Source organism: Eurytemora carolleeae, unplaced genomic scaffold (assembly GCF_000591075.1).
Source record: "Eurytemora carolleeae unplaced genomic scaffold, Eaff_2.0 scaffold751, whole genome shotgun sequence".
NCBI classification, from domain to species: domain Eukaryota; kingdom Metazoa; phylum Arthropoda; class Copepoda; order Calanoida; family Temoridae; genus Eurytemora; species Eurytemora carolleeae.
Genome location: NW_019396819.1, coordinates 48,661 through 65,488, shown reverse-complemented (window position 1 = coordinate 65,488; position 16,828 = coordinate 48,661). Strand labels below are relative to the sequence as shown.

General features: G+C 33.0%; 1 protein-coding gene across 1 annotated transcript; it reads left to right on the top strand.

Annotated features, from left to right (window-relative positions):
• The first annotated feature begins 588 nt into the window (after nucleotides 1-588).
• On the top strand, nucleotides 589-15,664 carry LOC111709022 (uncharacterized). The gene is made up of 13 exons (XM_023482589.1): nucleotides 589-616; nucleotides 3,390-3,556; nucleotides 6,604-6,727; nucleotides 7,558-7,631; nucleotides 8,817-9,163; nucleotides 9,656-9,772; nucleotides 9,900-10,005; nucleotides 10,553-10,594; nucleotides 10,698-10,779; nucleotides 12,298-12,359; nucleotides 13,802-13,880; nucleotides 14,135-14,351; nucleotides 15,007-15,664. Exons 1-13 carry the CDS (start codon nucleotides 589-591, stop codon nucleotides 15,662-15,664), a joined length of 2,103 nt encoding a protein of 700 aa, XP_023338357.1.
• The last annotated feature ends 1,164 nt before the right edge of the window (nucleotides 15,665-16,828 follow it).

The following is a 16,828-nucleotide window of genomic DNA, read 5'->3' as shown; positions in this document are numbered from 1 at the left end:
GAAAGCTCTAGAAGAATCTAGTATAGAGAGGAGTAAATCACTGTTTATCAGAGCAGGCCGTCGTTAAACCGCAGTATAAAATGTGAGGCAGGAAATTGAATCAATTTGTTTGAATATTTCCATCAAGTTTTCTATACATGGATAAGAATTCCATGTCGTTTAAATATACTATAATAATTCATATTTTTCAACAGTCTCTGTCTGTTTGTCTTTCAGTCTCCCTGCTGTCTTTATACCAATTTGTGCGTACTCTCTCTCTGTTTCTTTGTCTCTCTAGCTTCTTACCCTTTACCTATTACTATCTCTAATTGTTTTTGTTTCTCTGGATCTCGGTATCTCTATCTCTTTTACTATCTTATATGATTGTCCCTTTTACCTCTTTTATCTCGTTTATCTCTAACTTTAAGTCTCTAACTATCTTTCTCTCTGTCTCCATGTCTTTCTCTCTATCTCAATATATTCATCTATCTATCCAAGGTAATAAGGCAAGGAAAGTTAATTGCTGTTGCGTATCTATCTATCGATCTATCTATCTATATATCTATCTATCTATCTATTTATCTATCTATCTCCCTGGCATGTATGAATATGAAGTGCTATGGAACTGCTGTAGAAGGTATACCTGGATTTAATTAGAATTGATTTAAACCTATTAAATAAAGATGCGGCGTGCAAATTCTAAATTAATCTGCATACACCATTCCAGAACCCACACACAGCCCAGGGATAGGCAGGGTCAGTTGGAGGGGTCAAAAACTACAAATGATATTTTATTCTAAAATTATTAGATACTGGCTTAAGTGCCCGTGGATATTTTTTTTTAAATATTTAAAAAAAAATTTGCTTGTTTGAAAAAAAAATGTCAAATTTTTTTAAATTATATCACTCCCTGGGCACCCATGGGTTCCCTCAACAAATTTCAGCCCATTCGATCCAGCCGTTTGGCCATCTATAGCTAACATATATACAAACAAATATATATTTCGAATTAAAAAAATAGAATTTTGAAGAAAAATAATTTCGATTTTTTAGATTATGTTCTCCACTAGGGTATCCAACTCCTCTTGCTTCACCAAATGATGCGACCTTTAAATTGTTTTTCATAAAAAGATGCACATTGCTGTTAAGATTGCACAGTAAAAAAAAACAAATGTTTTAAGACGGCTGAGCTTTACACATTTTAGTTAACAAGTTTAGCAACGCGTAAAATCCAGGTTTTTGAGTGAGATTGCTGTTAGGCCCATTGAAGTAATAAGGACTTATATTGGAGTTTTGTTTTTTTGTCATGTTATAAAGACATCAATAGTTTCCTCATGAGCAAAAAGCTAATTTATTATATATAATTGACCAAAAGGCTATAAATTAAAACTACTAAAATCCTACAAAAAAGTAAGGAAATTTTAAAAAACAGCTCCAAAATCTCAAAAATTAAGTATGAGAAATTTATTTTTTTAAACAAACGTTTTGCTGTTTTTTAGAATAAATGTTGTTAGTTAAAAAAAATGTGCGTGATTTACAGTTTTAACCATTCCAAGATAAATTGCGTTGTACATTGTCTTGTAAATCTAACTGCGCTAATCCTCAAATACGCAAAACTTGTAATGCCACTAGACTAGCCACGTATTGTGATTAGCTTAACTACGATATATATATCTGCGCATATATTGTGAATACATGTAAGATATTTTGTAAATACACATTAGTCAGCATAGACTCCGCTTTGATTACGGTGATAGGAGTAATTTGGTCCTTGTTAAAACATATGAGCTGAGATTGTGCCCATTGGTTTGGCATTGATCCATTGAGAGCTTGTTTCCGTGTTGGCATTGATAGCTAATTCTAGTTGAAACATATGAACTGAGATTGTGCCCATTGGTTTGGTATTGATCCATTAAGAGCTTGTTTCCGTGTTTACATTGATAGCTAGTCGATCCTTGTTGTAACATATGAGTTGAGATCGTGCCCATTGGTTTAGCATTGATCCATTGAGAGCTTGTTTCCGTGTTGGCATTGCTAGCTAGTCCTCGTTGAAACATATGAGTTGAGATTGTGCCCATTGGTTTGGCATTGATCCAATAATTGAGAGCTTGTGTCCTTGTGGACATTGATAGCTAGTCCTCGTTGTAACATATGAGTTGAGATCGTGCCCATTGGTTTAGCATTGATCGATTAAGAGCTTGTTTCCGTGTTTACATTGATAGCTAGTCCTCGTTGAAACATATGAGCTGAGATCGTGCCCATTGGTTTAGCATTGATCGATTAAGAGCTTGTTTCCGTGTTTACATTGATAGCTAGTCCTCGTTGTAACATATGAGTTGAGATTGTGCCCATTGGTTTGGCATTGATCCATTGAGAGCTTGTGTCCGTGTTGGCATTGATAGCTAATTCTCGTTGAAACATATGAGTCAATATTGTGCTCTTTGGTTTAGCATTGATCCATTGAGAGCTTGTGTCCGTGTTTACATTGATAGCTAGTCCTCGTTGAAGCATATGGGTCAAGATCGTACCCATTTGTTTAGCATTGATCGATTAAGAGCTTGTGTCCGTGTTTACATTGATAGCTTGTCCTCGTTGAAACATATGAACTGAGATTGTGCCCATTGGTTTGGCATTGATCCATTAAGAGCTTGTTTCCGTGTTGGCATTGATAGCTAATTCTCGTTGAAACATATGAACTGAGATTGTGCCCATTGGTTTGGCAATGATCCATTAAGAGCTTGTTTCCGTGTTGGCATTGATAGCTAATTCTCGTTGAAACATATGAGCTGAGATTGTGTCCATTGGTTTGGCATTGATCCATTGAGAGCTTGTTTCCGTGTTGGCATTGATAGCTAATTCTCGTTGAAACATATGAACTGAGATTGTGCCCATTGGTTTGGCATTGATCGATTGAGAGCTTGTGTCTGTGTTTACATTGATAGCTAGTCCTCGTTGAAACATATGAGCTGAGTTTGTGCCTGTATTGATACAGTTCTGGACGAAGTTATGAGAGTACGGCATTTACAACAGGTTTAGGTTGCAAAATTATTGAAATAAACTAAACTTTGCAGAAAAAATATTGATATGTAAAACAGCGCTAATCCCTATTTTTTCACTCTGTATCCGTTTTCAGTTAAAAGAATGAATGATTATTAATACTATGACCTAGACATAAAGCTTAATTTTAATGAAGTATACGTAGGGTGTTTTGGAATGAAGAGCAAAAATACAATAATTTAGATTTTCATATCATTAAAACTGAAATTTGAAAGTTAATTGTGTATTTAATATTTCCGACCTTTAATCGTAGTTTTCATGTGTTTAAAATATAGGATATTTGAAAACAAAAGAACGCATGTAGCTCGTGTATAATAATACATATATACGTATATAAAGAGAATAATTACTAGTTTCCGTTCCAAGGTTTACTCCGGCTCCAGTTGATATCTCCGGGATGAACGTACAACACTACTCCGGGATGAATTTGATACACGTATCCGTCCTACTTCTCTCTCCGTTTCTACTTGAAGCTCTACCCTGGGATAGACCTGCAAGAAACCAGGATTGGAGTTCTCAGGTTAGACTTAGAAAAGATCATTCAGGTTTAAAGTGGGTGAATCTTTTCTTAAAGGGCCCTTCACCGTAACTTTAAGGGGCATTCCATTAAAAAAGATGGGCATGCCAGATTAACAAGAGTACCCTTTAGACCATCTTCCGAACAAAAGCAATGAAAATATCCTTGATTGCTATCTAAAAATCGATACATTCTAATTGTAGTTTATCTTTAAAAGTAACTTGTAGATTTTAAGAAATTGAGACAAAGAACGTTATTTACAGAATTAAAAAATGACGAAACCTTCATCATTATACGTTGCTCAGATAATTTGTACAGGGTACGGTACAGTACAGGGTACAGTACAGTAAGGGTAAAGTACAGGACAGGTTACAGTACAGGATACAGTACAGTACAGGGTACAGTTTAGTACAGGGTACAGTACAGTAAGGGTAAAGTACAGGACAGGTTACAGTACAGGATACAGTACAGTACAGGGTACAGTTTAGTACAGGGTACAGTACAGTTGTGAATCGATTATAATTTAATATTTAAATAGTGCTGGGTCACTGGAAATTACGTTTACAGTTCTTTGAACCCATTTTTGAACATAATTTTCTAGTAAATATGTACACTGTACAGAGATATAGGCTCGATTCACAACCTTTACCTGAGTTACAATGACGAAGATATCGTAGTTTCCTATCTTGAAATGGAATAACAATTAGTTAAATGAATGAGTTTTTACCATTCTAGTTTTGATTTTACAAGACAAGTATATTTCTTCGGTGACATATTAGAAATTCAAAACATTTGTGTTCTTCATAATAGCTCTTCATTTAATGGAGTTATGATTGGAAATATATGAGAATTTAATCTTCCGTGTAATTTACTTTATATTGACGTGTTTTCTTTAAAAATGGAATTTTGAGAAAATATAAACGAAAATCCTGACTAGAAGTACAGATTTTACCTATATATCTCTTCGAATCTGCAGTACACGTTCAAGTAAACAAAAGATATCTTCAAAATAAAATTGCGTTCTGACTATAAGAAATAAGATATTATTCAAAAGCCTCTTAGAATTGCGAATTAAAATTGCAATTCATATTTGCGAATTCAACATGCAAACTGTAACCTTGTCCATATTATATTAATGTCGCTTAATATAAAAATTAAATTGGCCTTGTATACTTTGTATCACAACACGCTTGTATTGTTATTTTTATGAAAAATGTACATTTTAAAAATTACAGATTAAACTTGATTTATGGATTTTTGCTTAACTAGGCTTTCAGGGCGCTTTGCGGATAAAAAATGTCGTGGATTTTCAAAATTTAATAACATCGAATATTGTTGGAGGCTATTTTTTGAAATTTTGATCCTCCATAAACTTTCCCTGGGGTCATGTAAGTTCCACACAAAACTTAGGCTTGATCGGTTCAGCCGTTTCCATGTTTATTGGATACAAACAAACAGACAAGCAAAGTGTATGGATAGATTTATGAAATAAATACATTAAATAAATACTGCAGTGTGAAGACGAACATTATCTATGTAAATTTATTCATTTTAAAGTTATACATATTGTGTATTAATATAAAAAAACTGTGATTCATATATCCTGTTTATAATTTATCTAATAAATGCTAGTTTCAAAATCCCGTGCACCTGTTACATTTAGTTTCATTCAAATTATATAAATTTAGCGTTATTTTTGGGATTAAGTAAAAAAAAAAACTCCTTTATTGAATTTCATGTAGAAAAATTTGTTAAAGATAAATCAAGGATATCTCATTCAATCTAGATCATAATTAAACAAATCTGTTAAGAGTACCATTATGAATCAGACATGCCGTTTTCTATTCTATAAATAGAAAACAACTTGACTTTAAGTCATACAGTAAAGGAATTGAGTATTTTCCTAAAACTCATTTTCAGAATTTAAAAAGAATTCGATTGTGATAACAACAGATTATTTCAATTTCTAAAAAGGAACTGAGTCTTTGCAACAAACTCTGATTACATAATCTCTTTTTAAAAATGTATTTATAACTTATTTTTTAAAATTTTTGTAAAATGGTACGAGGCATAGTTAATAATTTCAAATATTCATCTGCACGTCCGCAGTTTCTCTATTTCTTGCCTCCCTTTGCCCGTCCTCTTATAACGCTGCTTTTAAAAGAATGTTTAGGAGTCGCTGTTTTGCGCTCGTATAAGACTATGCAGGATCCCCCTTTCAATATATAGATGTACCCCACTCCGTTTTGCTTTATTTTAATTGCAGCCTCAGCGCTAAACATTCTGACTGCTTGCATTGGCAAGATCATTACTTCTAGCACTTCAAGTTAGTTTCTATTTCCAGCAAGGGAGCAATAGCTTTTCGATGCTTGTGAGAAGGTTAGATGGTAGGAAGAGGAGAGTTGGAGATGAGGATAAGGGTTTGTAGGAGATGCGTATTAGGAATGTTTCGTTAAAATCACTCCATTTGTCCACATGTTTATACTGTTTCCTTGTACAACGGAATTAGTGTATCGCATTAAGTGTGCAGAATGCGGAGTTGTCCCCTTTTAGCAGCTCTGCTCAGGGAGCAGGGAAATGGTCCTTCCAGAAAGGGCTTCGATCTTTGTTAATACTATTTCTTGACTTAGTACCCCGGCGCACCGTGGCTACTGTAGTTAAGAAGAAGGCTAGCTAATTAAGCACGGTGTACGGGGCCTCATGACCTTCCCTACCTCCATATGTACAGGCACCTTTCTCAGCGTCAACTGCAAATAGTGCATAGAGCTTTCTAGCAGAGCTCTGTTATCCTAGGCTGAAGGAATGCAACTGATTATCTAATCTCTATATCTTTGCAACTCAATGTCCAAGACCTAAGTATTATTTGAATTCTGTGAGATCAAATAATCTAAGTCTGAAATATCAAAGGTTTACAACATCAGACTACAAAGAAATATGAATAAGAAAATTTGAGTCTGTGGCAAAGACTCAAATCCTTTATCGTGTACACACATTGATAACAGAAGAAAATTCAAATTTTAAAAATCATCAAACAACTAAATTTTTTCTAGGTTGAATTTTCGATGGAGATGAATCCCTGTTTGCTTGCTAAAGATATCGGTCCCTGCAGGATGGCCCTTCCGCAATATTTCTTTAACAACAAAACAGCACAATGCGAAATATTTCTTTACGGAGGTAAACAAGGAAACAGTGGCGAAATAAATATTTTTTTTCNTCTAATATAAAACTTATAGATCAACTCTAATATAAAACTTATAGATCAACTCTAATATAAAACTTATAGATCAACTCTAATATAAAACTTATAGATCAACTCTAATATAAAACTTATAGATCAACTCTAATATAAAACTTATAGATCAACTCTAATATAAAACTTATAGATCAACTCTAATATAAAACTTATAGATCAACTCTAATATAAAACTTATAGATCAACTCTAATATAAAACTTATAGATCAACTCTAATATAAAAACTTATAGATCAACTCTAATATAAAAACTTATAGATCAACTCTAATATAAAGACTTAAGACCAAAACTAGTAAAGTCAATTCAATACTTATCCAAACTGTAAAGGATTTCTTAAACTAGAATTGTCTAATCTTTACATCTTTGCAACCTGATGTCGTAATCATTTAATAATTCAGGGGGTACACCTTCAGTTGCAAAAGTATACAGATTAGAAATTAGAGTTTGAGGCGAAGAATCAGTTCTTTTTAATCTCAACTTTAATTAAATGAAACTGCCTCTTTATTTCAAGAGACATTTCAGATTAACAACGGTACCCTTTCATAGTCATCATTCCAGCTTGAACAAAGTTTAATTCTGCCATTTTTCTCCGTTGTTTTAGCAGCATAAATCCGCAAATGAACCACATAAATAGATATTTCTATTATTCTTGATCACTCAAAGGTTTCTAGGGTAGCATTGTGAATATATACTCTTCTATAAATGGAGGGTTACTTTAAAATACGTTTATAATTCCTTTAATCCATTCAAGGTTGTGACGGGAATGAGAATAGATTTAGTGATCTCGAGTCCTGTGAGAATCAATGTATCTCAAATCAGGAACAGGTTTGTCATTTACTAGCACCCATCTTCCATTTCAACTTCTAATTGTTGCTCTATTTGTGAGTATTTTCTGTTCATACATTTTAAAACAATAACAAAAAATTTTGCGGATTTTTTCGTGGATTTTCAAAACTTTACGAAAATCAAAATGTTTTCGAGATACATTTTTCATTATGACCATTTTCACCTTCCCCGGGTTCATGTGAGGTCCCACGCAAAATTTTGGCCCGATCGTTTTGTCATTTATTAGATACAAACAAACTAACAAATAGACAAGAAAATATATATACAGGGTCATGCGACCAAAAACTCTAAGAATAAAACAATCTACTACGATCATATTGCGCTGCAAAATTAACTCCTTCTTTCTTACTTTCTTTCTATTTATAGATATATTAGACTAGCATGATTAGATATATTAGACTAGCATGATTAGAAAAATCCAATACTTTAGAGTTGGGCATCATTAGTATCCGTTTCTTAGATATTCTAGAATTTGTGGTTTCAACATTGCTATCAACTATTTAAGAAGTTTTATGTAGCTTAACTTTTGTTTCCTATAAGTTTTTATTTTTGAAATTATGCAATATTTAGACTCTGACAGGAGATAGAAGACAGAACAAAGCAAAATCAATCTTTCAGTTCTTAATGGCTAAATATTTTGTAAACTTTTATAGAATACAGTTTTGAAATATATTTGAAGTTGTCGATTTTGTTCTCTTGAAAGCCTAAAAATCCTGAATGTTTATAAACGGATGATAACGATACCTAACCCTATTCCTGCCCCATAGGGACTCTAATCCTACCCTATACAGACCTTATAGGGACCCTATACGGACCCTAGATGGACCCTATACGGATCCTATATGGACCCTATACAGACCGTATATGGACCCCATACAAACCCTATTCGGGCCCTATTTCTACCCTATTTTGACCCTATTTCTACACTATATGGACCCTATTCCGACCCTATACAGACCGTGTATGGACCCTATACAGACCCTATACAGACCCTATGCAGACCCTATACGGACCCTATTCCTACCATATCCGGTTCCTATACAGACCCTATAAGACCCTATACGGACCCTATTCCTACCCTATACGGACCCTATACAGACCCTATACGGACCCTATTCCTACCCTATACGGACCCTATACTCAATTCTTAAAAACTGATTTCAGAGAAATCTTGATGTTGACTTAAACACAGAAGAAGGCTATACTGAAGTGAACACATTTATTGAAGATATTGATACTGAAGAAACTGAAGATATTGATACCCTTGTGGAAAACACATTTGAAGAAAAGAACGCTGCTGCACTTGACCAAGCTGGAAGTGGTGTTGCTAATGATGCAACTGAGCTTGATACAGAGGAAGATCTCTCTGCTACATTTGAAGAAGCTGCAAGTAGTGTAGCTAATAATGCAACAATTCTTGATACAGATGATGAGGATAATGATGAGTTTGATGAACTGCCAGAACTAGAACTTGATGTTTGCAACCAGACAAGATCAGTTGGAAACTGTAGGTAAATATCATTGTTTAAAATATATATATAATAGTAGTCACAAAAATAAGATTGAATAAACAAAACGTTTAATGGTAAGAGAAAGAAAAAACTGTATGCACATTATCAATTATTTTGGAAGAAATACGCGAAAATATGTTCAATATTTATATTCATATTTACATGTACATATAGTAAATAAGATACCAAACATGCTTCGATCCGCAGGTTAATTATCATTTATCATATTTAAAAACCAAGCTTTTCTGCTTTAATAATTTATTTGATTTGAGTCTGCCACAAATTCTGATTTTCTTATTCATATATCCTTGCAACCCAATATCGAAGACCTTAGATATTTTAAACTATGAATTCTGTTAGATCAAATAATCCAAGTTTCAAATAGAAAAAGGCTTACGCCATCAGGTTGCAAAGATATAGAGATTTAAAAAATTGATTTTGAGCAAGGACTTAATTCCTTCCACTGTGAATTGTAGATATGATATATTTCAGAGCTAGCATATCTCGCTGGTACTTTGATCCTCAGTCAAGTCTATGCACTGAGTTCCTATATGGAGGTTGTGGAGGAAATCAAAACAATTTTGAATCCTTGGAAGAATGCAATTTCAGGTTAAAAAATTCCATTTTGGTGATTTAAAAAAATAAATTGAGTATTTGCTTCAAACTCTGATTTTCTAATTCCTATATCTTTGGATACCAATGTCGTAGATCTGGCTGAAATTATTTCTTTATTAAGATGTGGAAATTCGTTTGGTCTTGAGTTGATTACTGCAGGGGGTATACAGAACAAACAGAGTGATTTAAATGAGATGAGTTCTACTAAAGATGTACTTCCAAAACAGGTAATGCAGTTTCAATATCAACAAAATGACAAACATGAAGCTAATGGAGCTCAGTTTTTATATTCAAACTCAATATATTTTTTTGAGCAATTCACTTTTTTATGATTTTATATTTGTAAACCTTTGATGGAACGCAATCAGGCTTTTAGTAAAGTTAAATTAACAGGCATTTTTATTTCATGTGAATTTTTTTAACCTATGACTTTTGTGAACAAGTTTTTAATTGCAAAAAAAACTTTTTTAATGGAAAGTATGATATTTCTATTTTAATGATTAGCCTACAAATAGTTGTTTACGTATAATCTGTTTTTTAGTAAATATATTGTGCAATGTCTATTTCATAATTAATCTATGAAATTTAGAATCTAAAACTTTGTTATAGATAATCTTATGTTTTAAGAAAAATCAGTTTTTTAATTCATTGATAATTTAAGGAGATATTTGTTCAATAAAGAATCTATAATTTAGGAAAAACCTGTTTGACTTTGATATAAGTAATTTTTAACTTTCATTAAATTAATGTCTGTTTAAAAATGTATGATTTTAGGAATCTAAATCTGCAATTGGGACCGTGGTTTCTCTAGATCAGGAAATCCTTTATAAAAAGAAAAAAAATTTTAAAAATATATATTTAATTTTACCACAAATATTTGATGATTATTTACGTTATTCTTTACGAAAGGATTGCTTAGAACATAAATTCAAATTTGGATTTTGAAGATAATTCTCTTCATAACTGGAGCATTCAAAACTTCGCTGTTTCAAATATTTCAGGTGAAAAAGGGACCATTCGTGATTAATAAAAAGTGGTACAGGATGAAATTAATTTACTAATTTATTTATTAAGATTGACGATCTAGAATTTATGTCGTAAATTAAGATTCCAACAAATAATTTGATTTAAAAGAGAATGATGCCCGAACACCTAATTACCCGAATCTCTATAACTATTCAAGCTTTATTCAGCAGTATTTCAACTTATATTCAATGTAAACTCTATTCTGAAGAAGTTATTGACGAAAAGATTACTCGTACGATTTTAATGTGGATTATATATGTATTGAAAAAATTCGACGTTTATTTTTAGCATTAGTCTTCCCTATTTTACTATTTTTCTAATGGCAGTGTTAATGAGAGTGGTTATGATAGCTAATTACTGCTGATGTCGATAGCAGATAAAGACATTGTGTGAGCAACTCAAAACCATCTTTATTCCACTCTTGATCTAACCTAAGCCTCTTCTTCTTATAATCTTTGCAGTTAAATGCTCTACCCTATTTTTCTCCTTTTTATGTCATAGCTCCTATCCTTCCCCTTCTAATAACCTTGCTCTTACCGATCCTTCTACTTCTTATATCCTAGCTTTACCCTATCCTTCTCCTTCTTATAACCTTGCTCTACCCTATCCTTCTCCTTCTTATAACCTTGCTCTACCCTATCCTTCTCCTTCTTATAACCTTAGCTTTACCCTATCCTTCTCCTTCTTATAACCTTGCTCTACCCTATCCTTCTCCTTCTTATAACCTTGCTCTACCCTATCCTTCTCCTTCTTATAACCTTGCTCTACCCTATCCTTCTCCTTCTTATAACCTTGCTCTATCCTATCTCTCTTCTTCTTATATCCTTGCTCTATCCTATCTTTCTCCTTCTTATATCATTGCTCTATCCTATCCTTCTCCTTCTTATATCGTTGCTCTAATCTATCCTTCTTCTTCTTATATCCTTGCTCTATCCTATTCTTCTTCTTCTTATATCCTTGCTCTACCCTATCCTTCTCCTTCTTATATCCTTGCTCTATCCTAACCTTCACCTTCTTGTATCCTTGCTCTATCCTATCCGTCTCCTTCTTATATCTTTTCTCTATCCTATCCTTCGTCTTCTTGTATTCTAGCTCTATCTTATCCTTCTCCTTCTTATATTCATGCTCTAGCCAATCCTTCTCCTACTTATAATCCTTGCTCTAACTCATCCTTCTCCTTCTTATATCCATGCTCTGACCTATTCTTCTCCAATTCTTATATCCTTGCTCGATATCCTATCCTTCTCCTTCTTATAATCCAATTGGTCTATCCTATCCTTGCCTTCATATACCTAAATCATATTATTTGTTGAAATCAATCAATCAATAATACTTGTATGCCTATTTGTGAACAATGTTACAAGTGTGAATCAGACTACCCTTCTTTAATTTAATTACTATTTTGGGAAATATTATTATTTAGTATTTTTGCGAGTAAGTGATCTAAATCCTCCTGAAGTCAGAAGGGAAAAAAGAAAAACTTTTTAATTTAGAAATTGGCGGAGTAAGCAATCCAGGCCAGAACGGACAAAGAATTGGGATATTGCAGGATCAGGTTCAGTAGTGTTTTGGGAAAAAGAACAGAGCACAAACTCAACTTTTCGAATCCTTCTCTTAGATACTTTTTAAACTTTTAATATTAGATCTTGTAGAAATCATATTCTAATCTACGCCAACAGGTTGCGAAGATATAAGGATTGGGAAGTAAGAGTTTGTGTTCAGTTCCTTTGTTAAAAATACGTAGAATTATTTTGTTCGAGAGGGGATAAATTAATTTGAATAAAAGATATAAAAAATACTTCACGTTTTCCATCTAGAAGTGATTATTTTAGACGTATGTATCTATTTAAGTTCTTCTTTAAAACTCAAATTGTTAAAATGCCAAAAGGAATTGAGTCTTTTTGGAACAAAATCAAATATTTAAACCTCAATATCTTTAGAACCCGATGTTGTAAACCTTTGACATTTCAAACTCAGATTATTTGATCTAACATAATTCATAGTTTGAAATGTCTAAGGTATGCAACATTTGGTTCCAAATATATAGTGATTAGAAAATCAGAGTTTGTGGCAAAGACTCAATTCCTTTGCATAGAATCACCTTTTTTTAAAGAATGAGTTCCATGTTCTTTTGCTTCATTCAAATATTAGTAAATGAATTTTGTTTTCTGACCTTTTCCTCAAATGCCAAATTCATTTTTCCTATGCAAAACAAGTTTTGTTGGCATTAAAACATTAATTGCATAAAAAGAGCTTGAAAAGCTAAAACAAAAAAATCTGAAATCGAAAAAAATGTTTTTTGTTTATCTTTAAATGCTGCACGCCGCCAACAGCCTCGTTTCAAGCACTCACCTCAAACTCTAATTTACTAATCCCCACGTACTGGTACATCTTTGCAACTTGTGGATGTATACCTTGGCATTTTTAATTGTTAATAATTATATTATGCAGAATTTTTTATAAATTTTTTTATATGCAACATAAGGTTACAAAGATATCAAGATTAGAACATTAGAATTTGAGGCAAGTAATTAGTTGCTTTGTTAGGGACTAGCTTGGGGACCCAGCTTTGCATGGGAACTAAAATATTCTATAAAGATGTGAATTCCCACAAATTTAGAATTTCTAAACCAAGCTAAGACCATGCCCGTGGTCCTACCGAGTTCCCCAATCAAAATTTAAGGCAAATTGGTTATTGAGTTATGATCGGACATCCAAACAGAGATTACTATTTAAATTATATAGATGCTCACAAAGTGTAAATGTTCAGGAAGGGATTGAGTCTTGGCCACAAACTCTGATTGTTTAATCCCTATATCCTTGTGACCCAATATTGTAGACATTGGATATTTTAAGCTATGATTTATTTAAGATTAAATAATCTAAGTTTGAAATTTCAAATGTGTAAGCCATCAAATTGCAAAGATATTAATATTTGAACATTTGAGTTTGAGGCAAAGATTCAATTCCTTTGTCAAACATCTGGTTTTGTTTAAGGCTGGGTTCCTGAGTAGAAAAGTTGATATTGCCGAGAACAGTCAATTAGAGATAGAGTTCTCAATTGCAATCAGCATGAGTAAGTATTATTATAGAAATATAAATTATTAAAAAAAATTAAAGATTTTTACAATATTTAGTTGAATTTTACTGTTTTTATTCAAAAGTAAAGATAAACTTTTGGGTATAGCTTGGTAACCTAGCATTGCCCAGTTGACTCATATAGTTACTCCCGCCGTTTACCCGTACTTGGTCGATTTTCCCGGGAAACTAAATTTTTTCTATTAAAATCGATTCACTGAAAAAACGAAAAAAAATCAGATTTTTGTTTAGACGACACAAACTCTAATATTGAGCTGACCCTTCTCCTGCAGCCGGAGAATACTGATGGTCTGGAGGTGTTCCGCCTGGACCCGGCCATGAACCTCGGCACCTGGAAGCGGTATAGGTTCACCATGAAGACAGTCTCCATGATACCGAACCTGTTGGTCGTCTTTGCAGCAAACTCACAGGGGCAAAACTTCCTCGCCATTGATAATGTTTTTCTAAGGTAAGTGTGTCTTCATTTCTTATTGTTTTTCATGTTTTTGTTTTTGTTTCATCTATATTATATATATATATATATAATTTGCTTGTCTGTCTGTTTGTTAGTTTGTTTGTGTCCAATAAACGTCAAAGTGGCTGAATCTACCTGGCCCAAATTTTGTGTAGGTTTATAGATGATCAAAATGATGTAGGGAAGGTTTATAAATGATCAAAATTTCAAAAATTTGCCTCCAACAAAATTGGATTTTGATTAAATTTTGAAAATCCAGGATATTTTTTAACAAGATCCGCTAACTTTTTTGTTTTTGTTTTACAATGTATACAAATAGAAAATGTTCACAATTGAAATAGGAGATGTGCGCGAAGCGCTCTAAAAAGTTTTTTATATTCTTGATATTTATTTTTTTGATGTAGTGTTTGTTTTTTAAATTTTAATGATCTTTTTTTGTCCTGTTCTTGTTTTTTTTCTGGTTCTTGTTATTGGTTTTACTTTGTTCTGTTCTTGTTCTTGCTCCTATTCTTGTTCTTGTTGTTTTCTGATTTATTGTTCTTGTTGTTTTCTGGTTTATTGTTCTTGTTATTACTATTTTACATAATCTTATTTATGTTAATTTTTTGATCTGATTCTGATTTTATTAATGATCCTTATATAATCTTAGTTGGCGGGAGATAGTTAGCACAAGGGAAGTTGGAGAAGCTAAACCCGGAACCGGAGAAATATCTGAGACTTCTCCTTCTCCAGGTGTAGAGAACACAACAGATCAAAACAAAGGTCAAGAAACAACAATAGCAGATGAAGAAACAACTACGATCATCGACGAAGAAACAACAATAGCTGACGACGATATAACAACAATTATTGACGAAGAAACAACAACAATAGTAGACGAAGAGATAACAATAATAACAGATGAAGATATAACAACAGTTATCGATGAAGAAGTAACAACAGCCAATTCAACAACAGTTAATGCTGAACAAACCAATTCAACAACAGTTAATGCCGAGCAAACCAATTCAACAACAGTTAATGCCGAACAAACCAACTCAACAACAGTTAATGCCGAACAAACCAACTCAACAACAGTTAATGCCGAACAAACCAACTCAACAACAGAACCAACTCAACAACAGTTAATGCCGAACAAACCAACTCAACAACAGTTAATACCGAACAAACCAACTCAACAACAGTTAATGCCGAACAAACCATTTCAACAACAGCTAACGCCGAAGAAACAACAACAGTTAAGGTTGATTCCACCAGTTTACCTGGCCCCCTTTCGACCATGTCCAATTCTTCGTCCCAAAATTTAGCTGCTACAAATAATTCGTCAGAGCCATCTTTTACAGAGGAATCAACAGCTGCTTCTTCAATAAACTCGTCTTCAATAGCTTCCGAAGAAACCACAGTCTCATCATTAACCACAGAATTATTATCATTTTCTTCATCTTCATCATCATCTTCTTCTTCAACAACCGTTTTATCATCATCTTCTCCTTCTTCTTCCTCTTCAACAACCGTTTCATCTTCATCTTTTCCTTCTTCTTCTTTTTCCACTGATTCATTCTCATCTTCCACAAGTCCCCTCACCTCTATTGGTCAAAATAAAAACGAGACTAAAACACCTGAGGATCTTGATATATCTGTTGATATATCAAAGATGAACGAGTTTAAGAACGGCACAATGTTGATTCATAATTATTTTCATATCACTGGGAGTAGTAACTTCTCTATTGATATTCATGTTCCGTAATTCGCGGATTCCAGAATTAAAATATTTTTGAGTATTTAGTGTACGTATTATTCAATGGGGTGAAATAAATATCTATCTATCTATTATTTATCTAATGCACAGTCTAAATTTCTTCCTAACGGGGCTGTAGACGCTATTTTTTAAATGCATCTTTATAAAGAGGGTTCTCTACTAACGTGACTAGCGGATATCTGCTGCAGGTGCAGAAAACAGAAATTGTTAGGATTAAACAGTTTTCAATATCAAGTATTCAGGAGACAAAGTTTCAAAACTAACACTTGTATATATCTTTAAATCCAAGTAGAGTAGAACAAAATTACACCATATATTTATAAAAAATGGCTAAAACTATATATTGAAACAATAAATGTCCATTTTAACTAATAATAAGGTGTGAGAATTAGTTTTTGGTGATTCTTGATTTCATTTTTGAAAATATCCCTATTTTGAAACAATTACCGGATTTCAGCTCATGTCGCGTTTTCGGAACATATCCAGGTTTTGAGACAATTACCGGATTTCAGCTCATGTCGCATTTATTATCGACTTTTACTCTGGATTTGGGCCGGGATCCAAAAAACCCAGTCTTTCAATTTGTGCCCATTTCTAACACTCAGCTTTAGAAATGGGCCAAGTGTTAGTTTCATGGAACGTTATGTTAAACGTTAAACGTTATTAAGTGTTTATACTAACTTGCATAAACACCTTCTTGTCATAAAAAGAA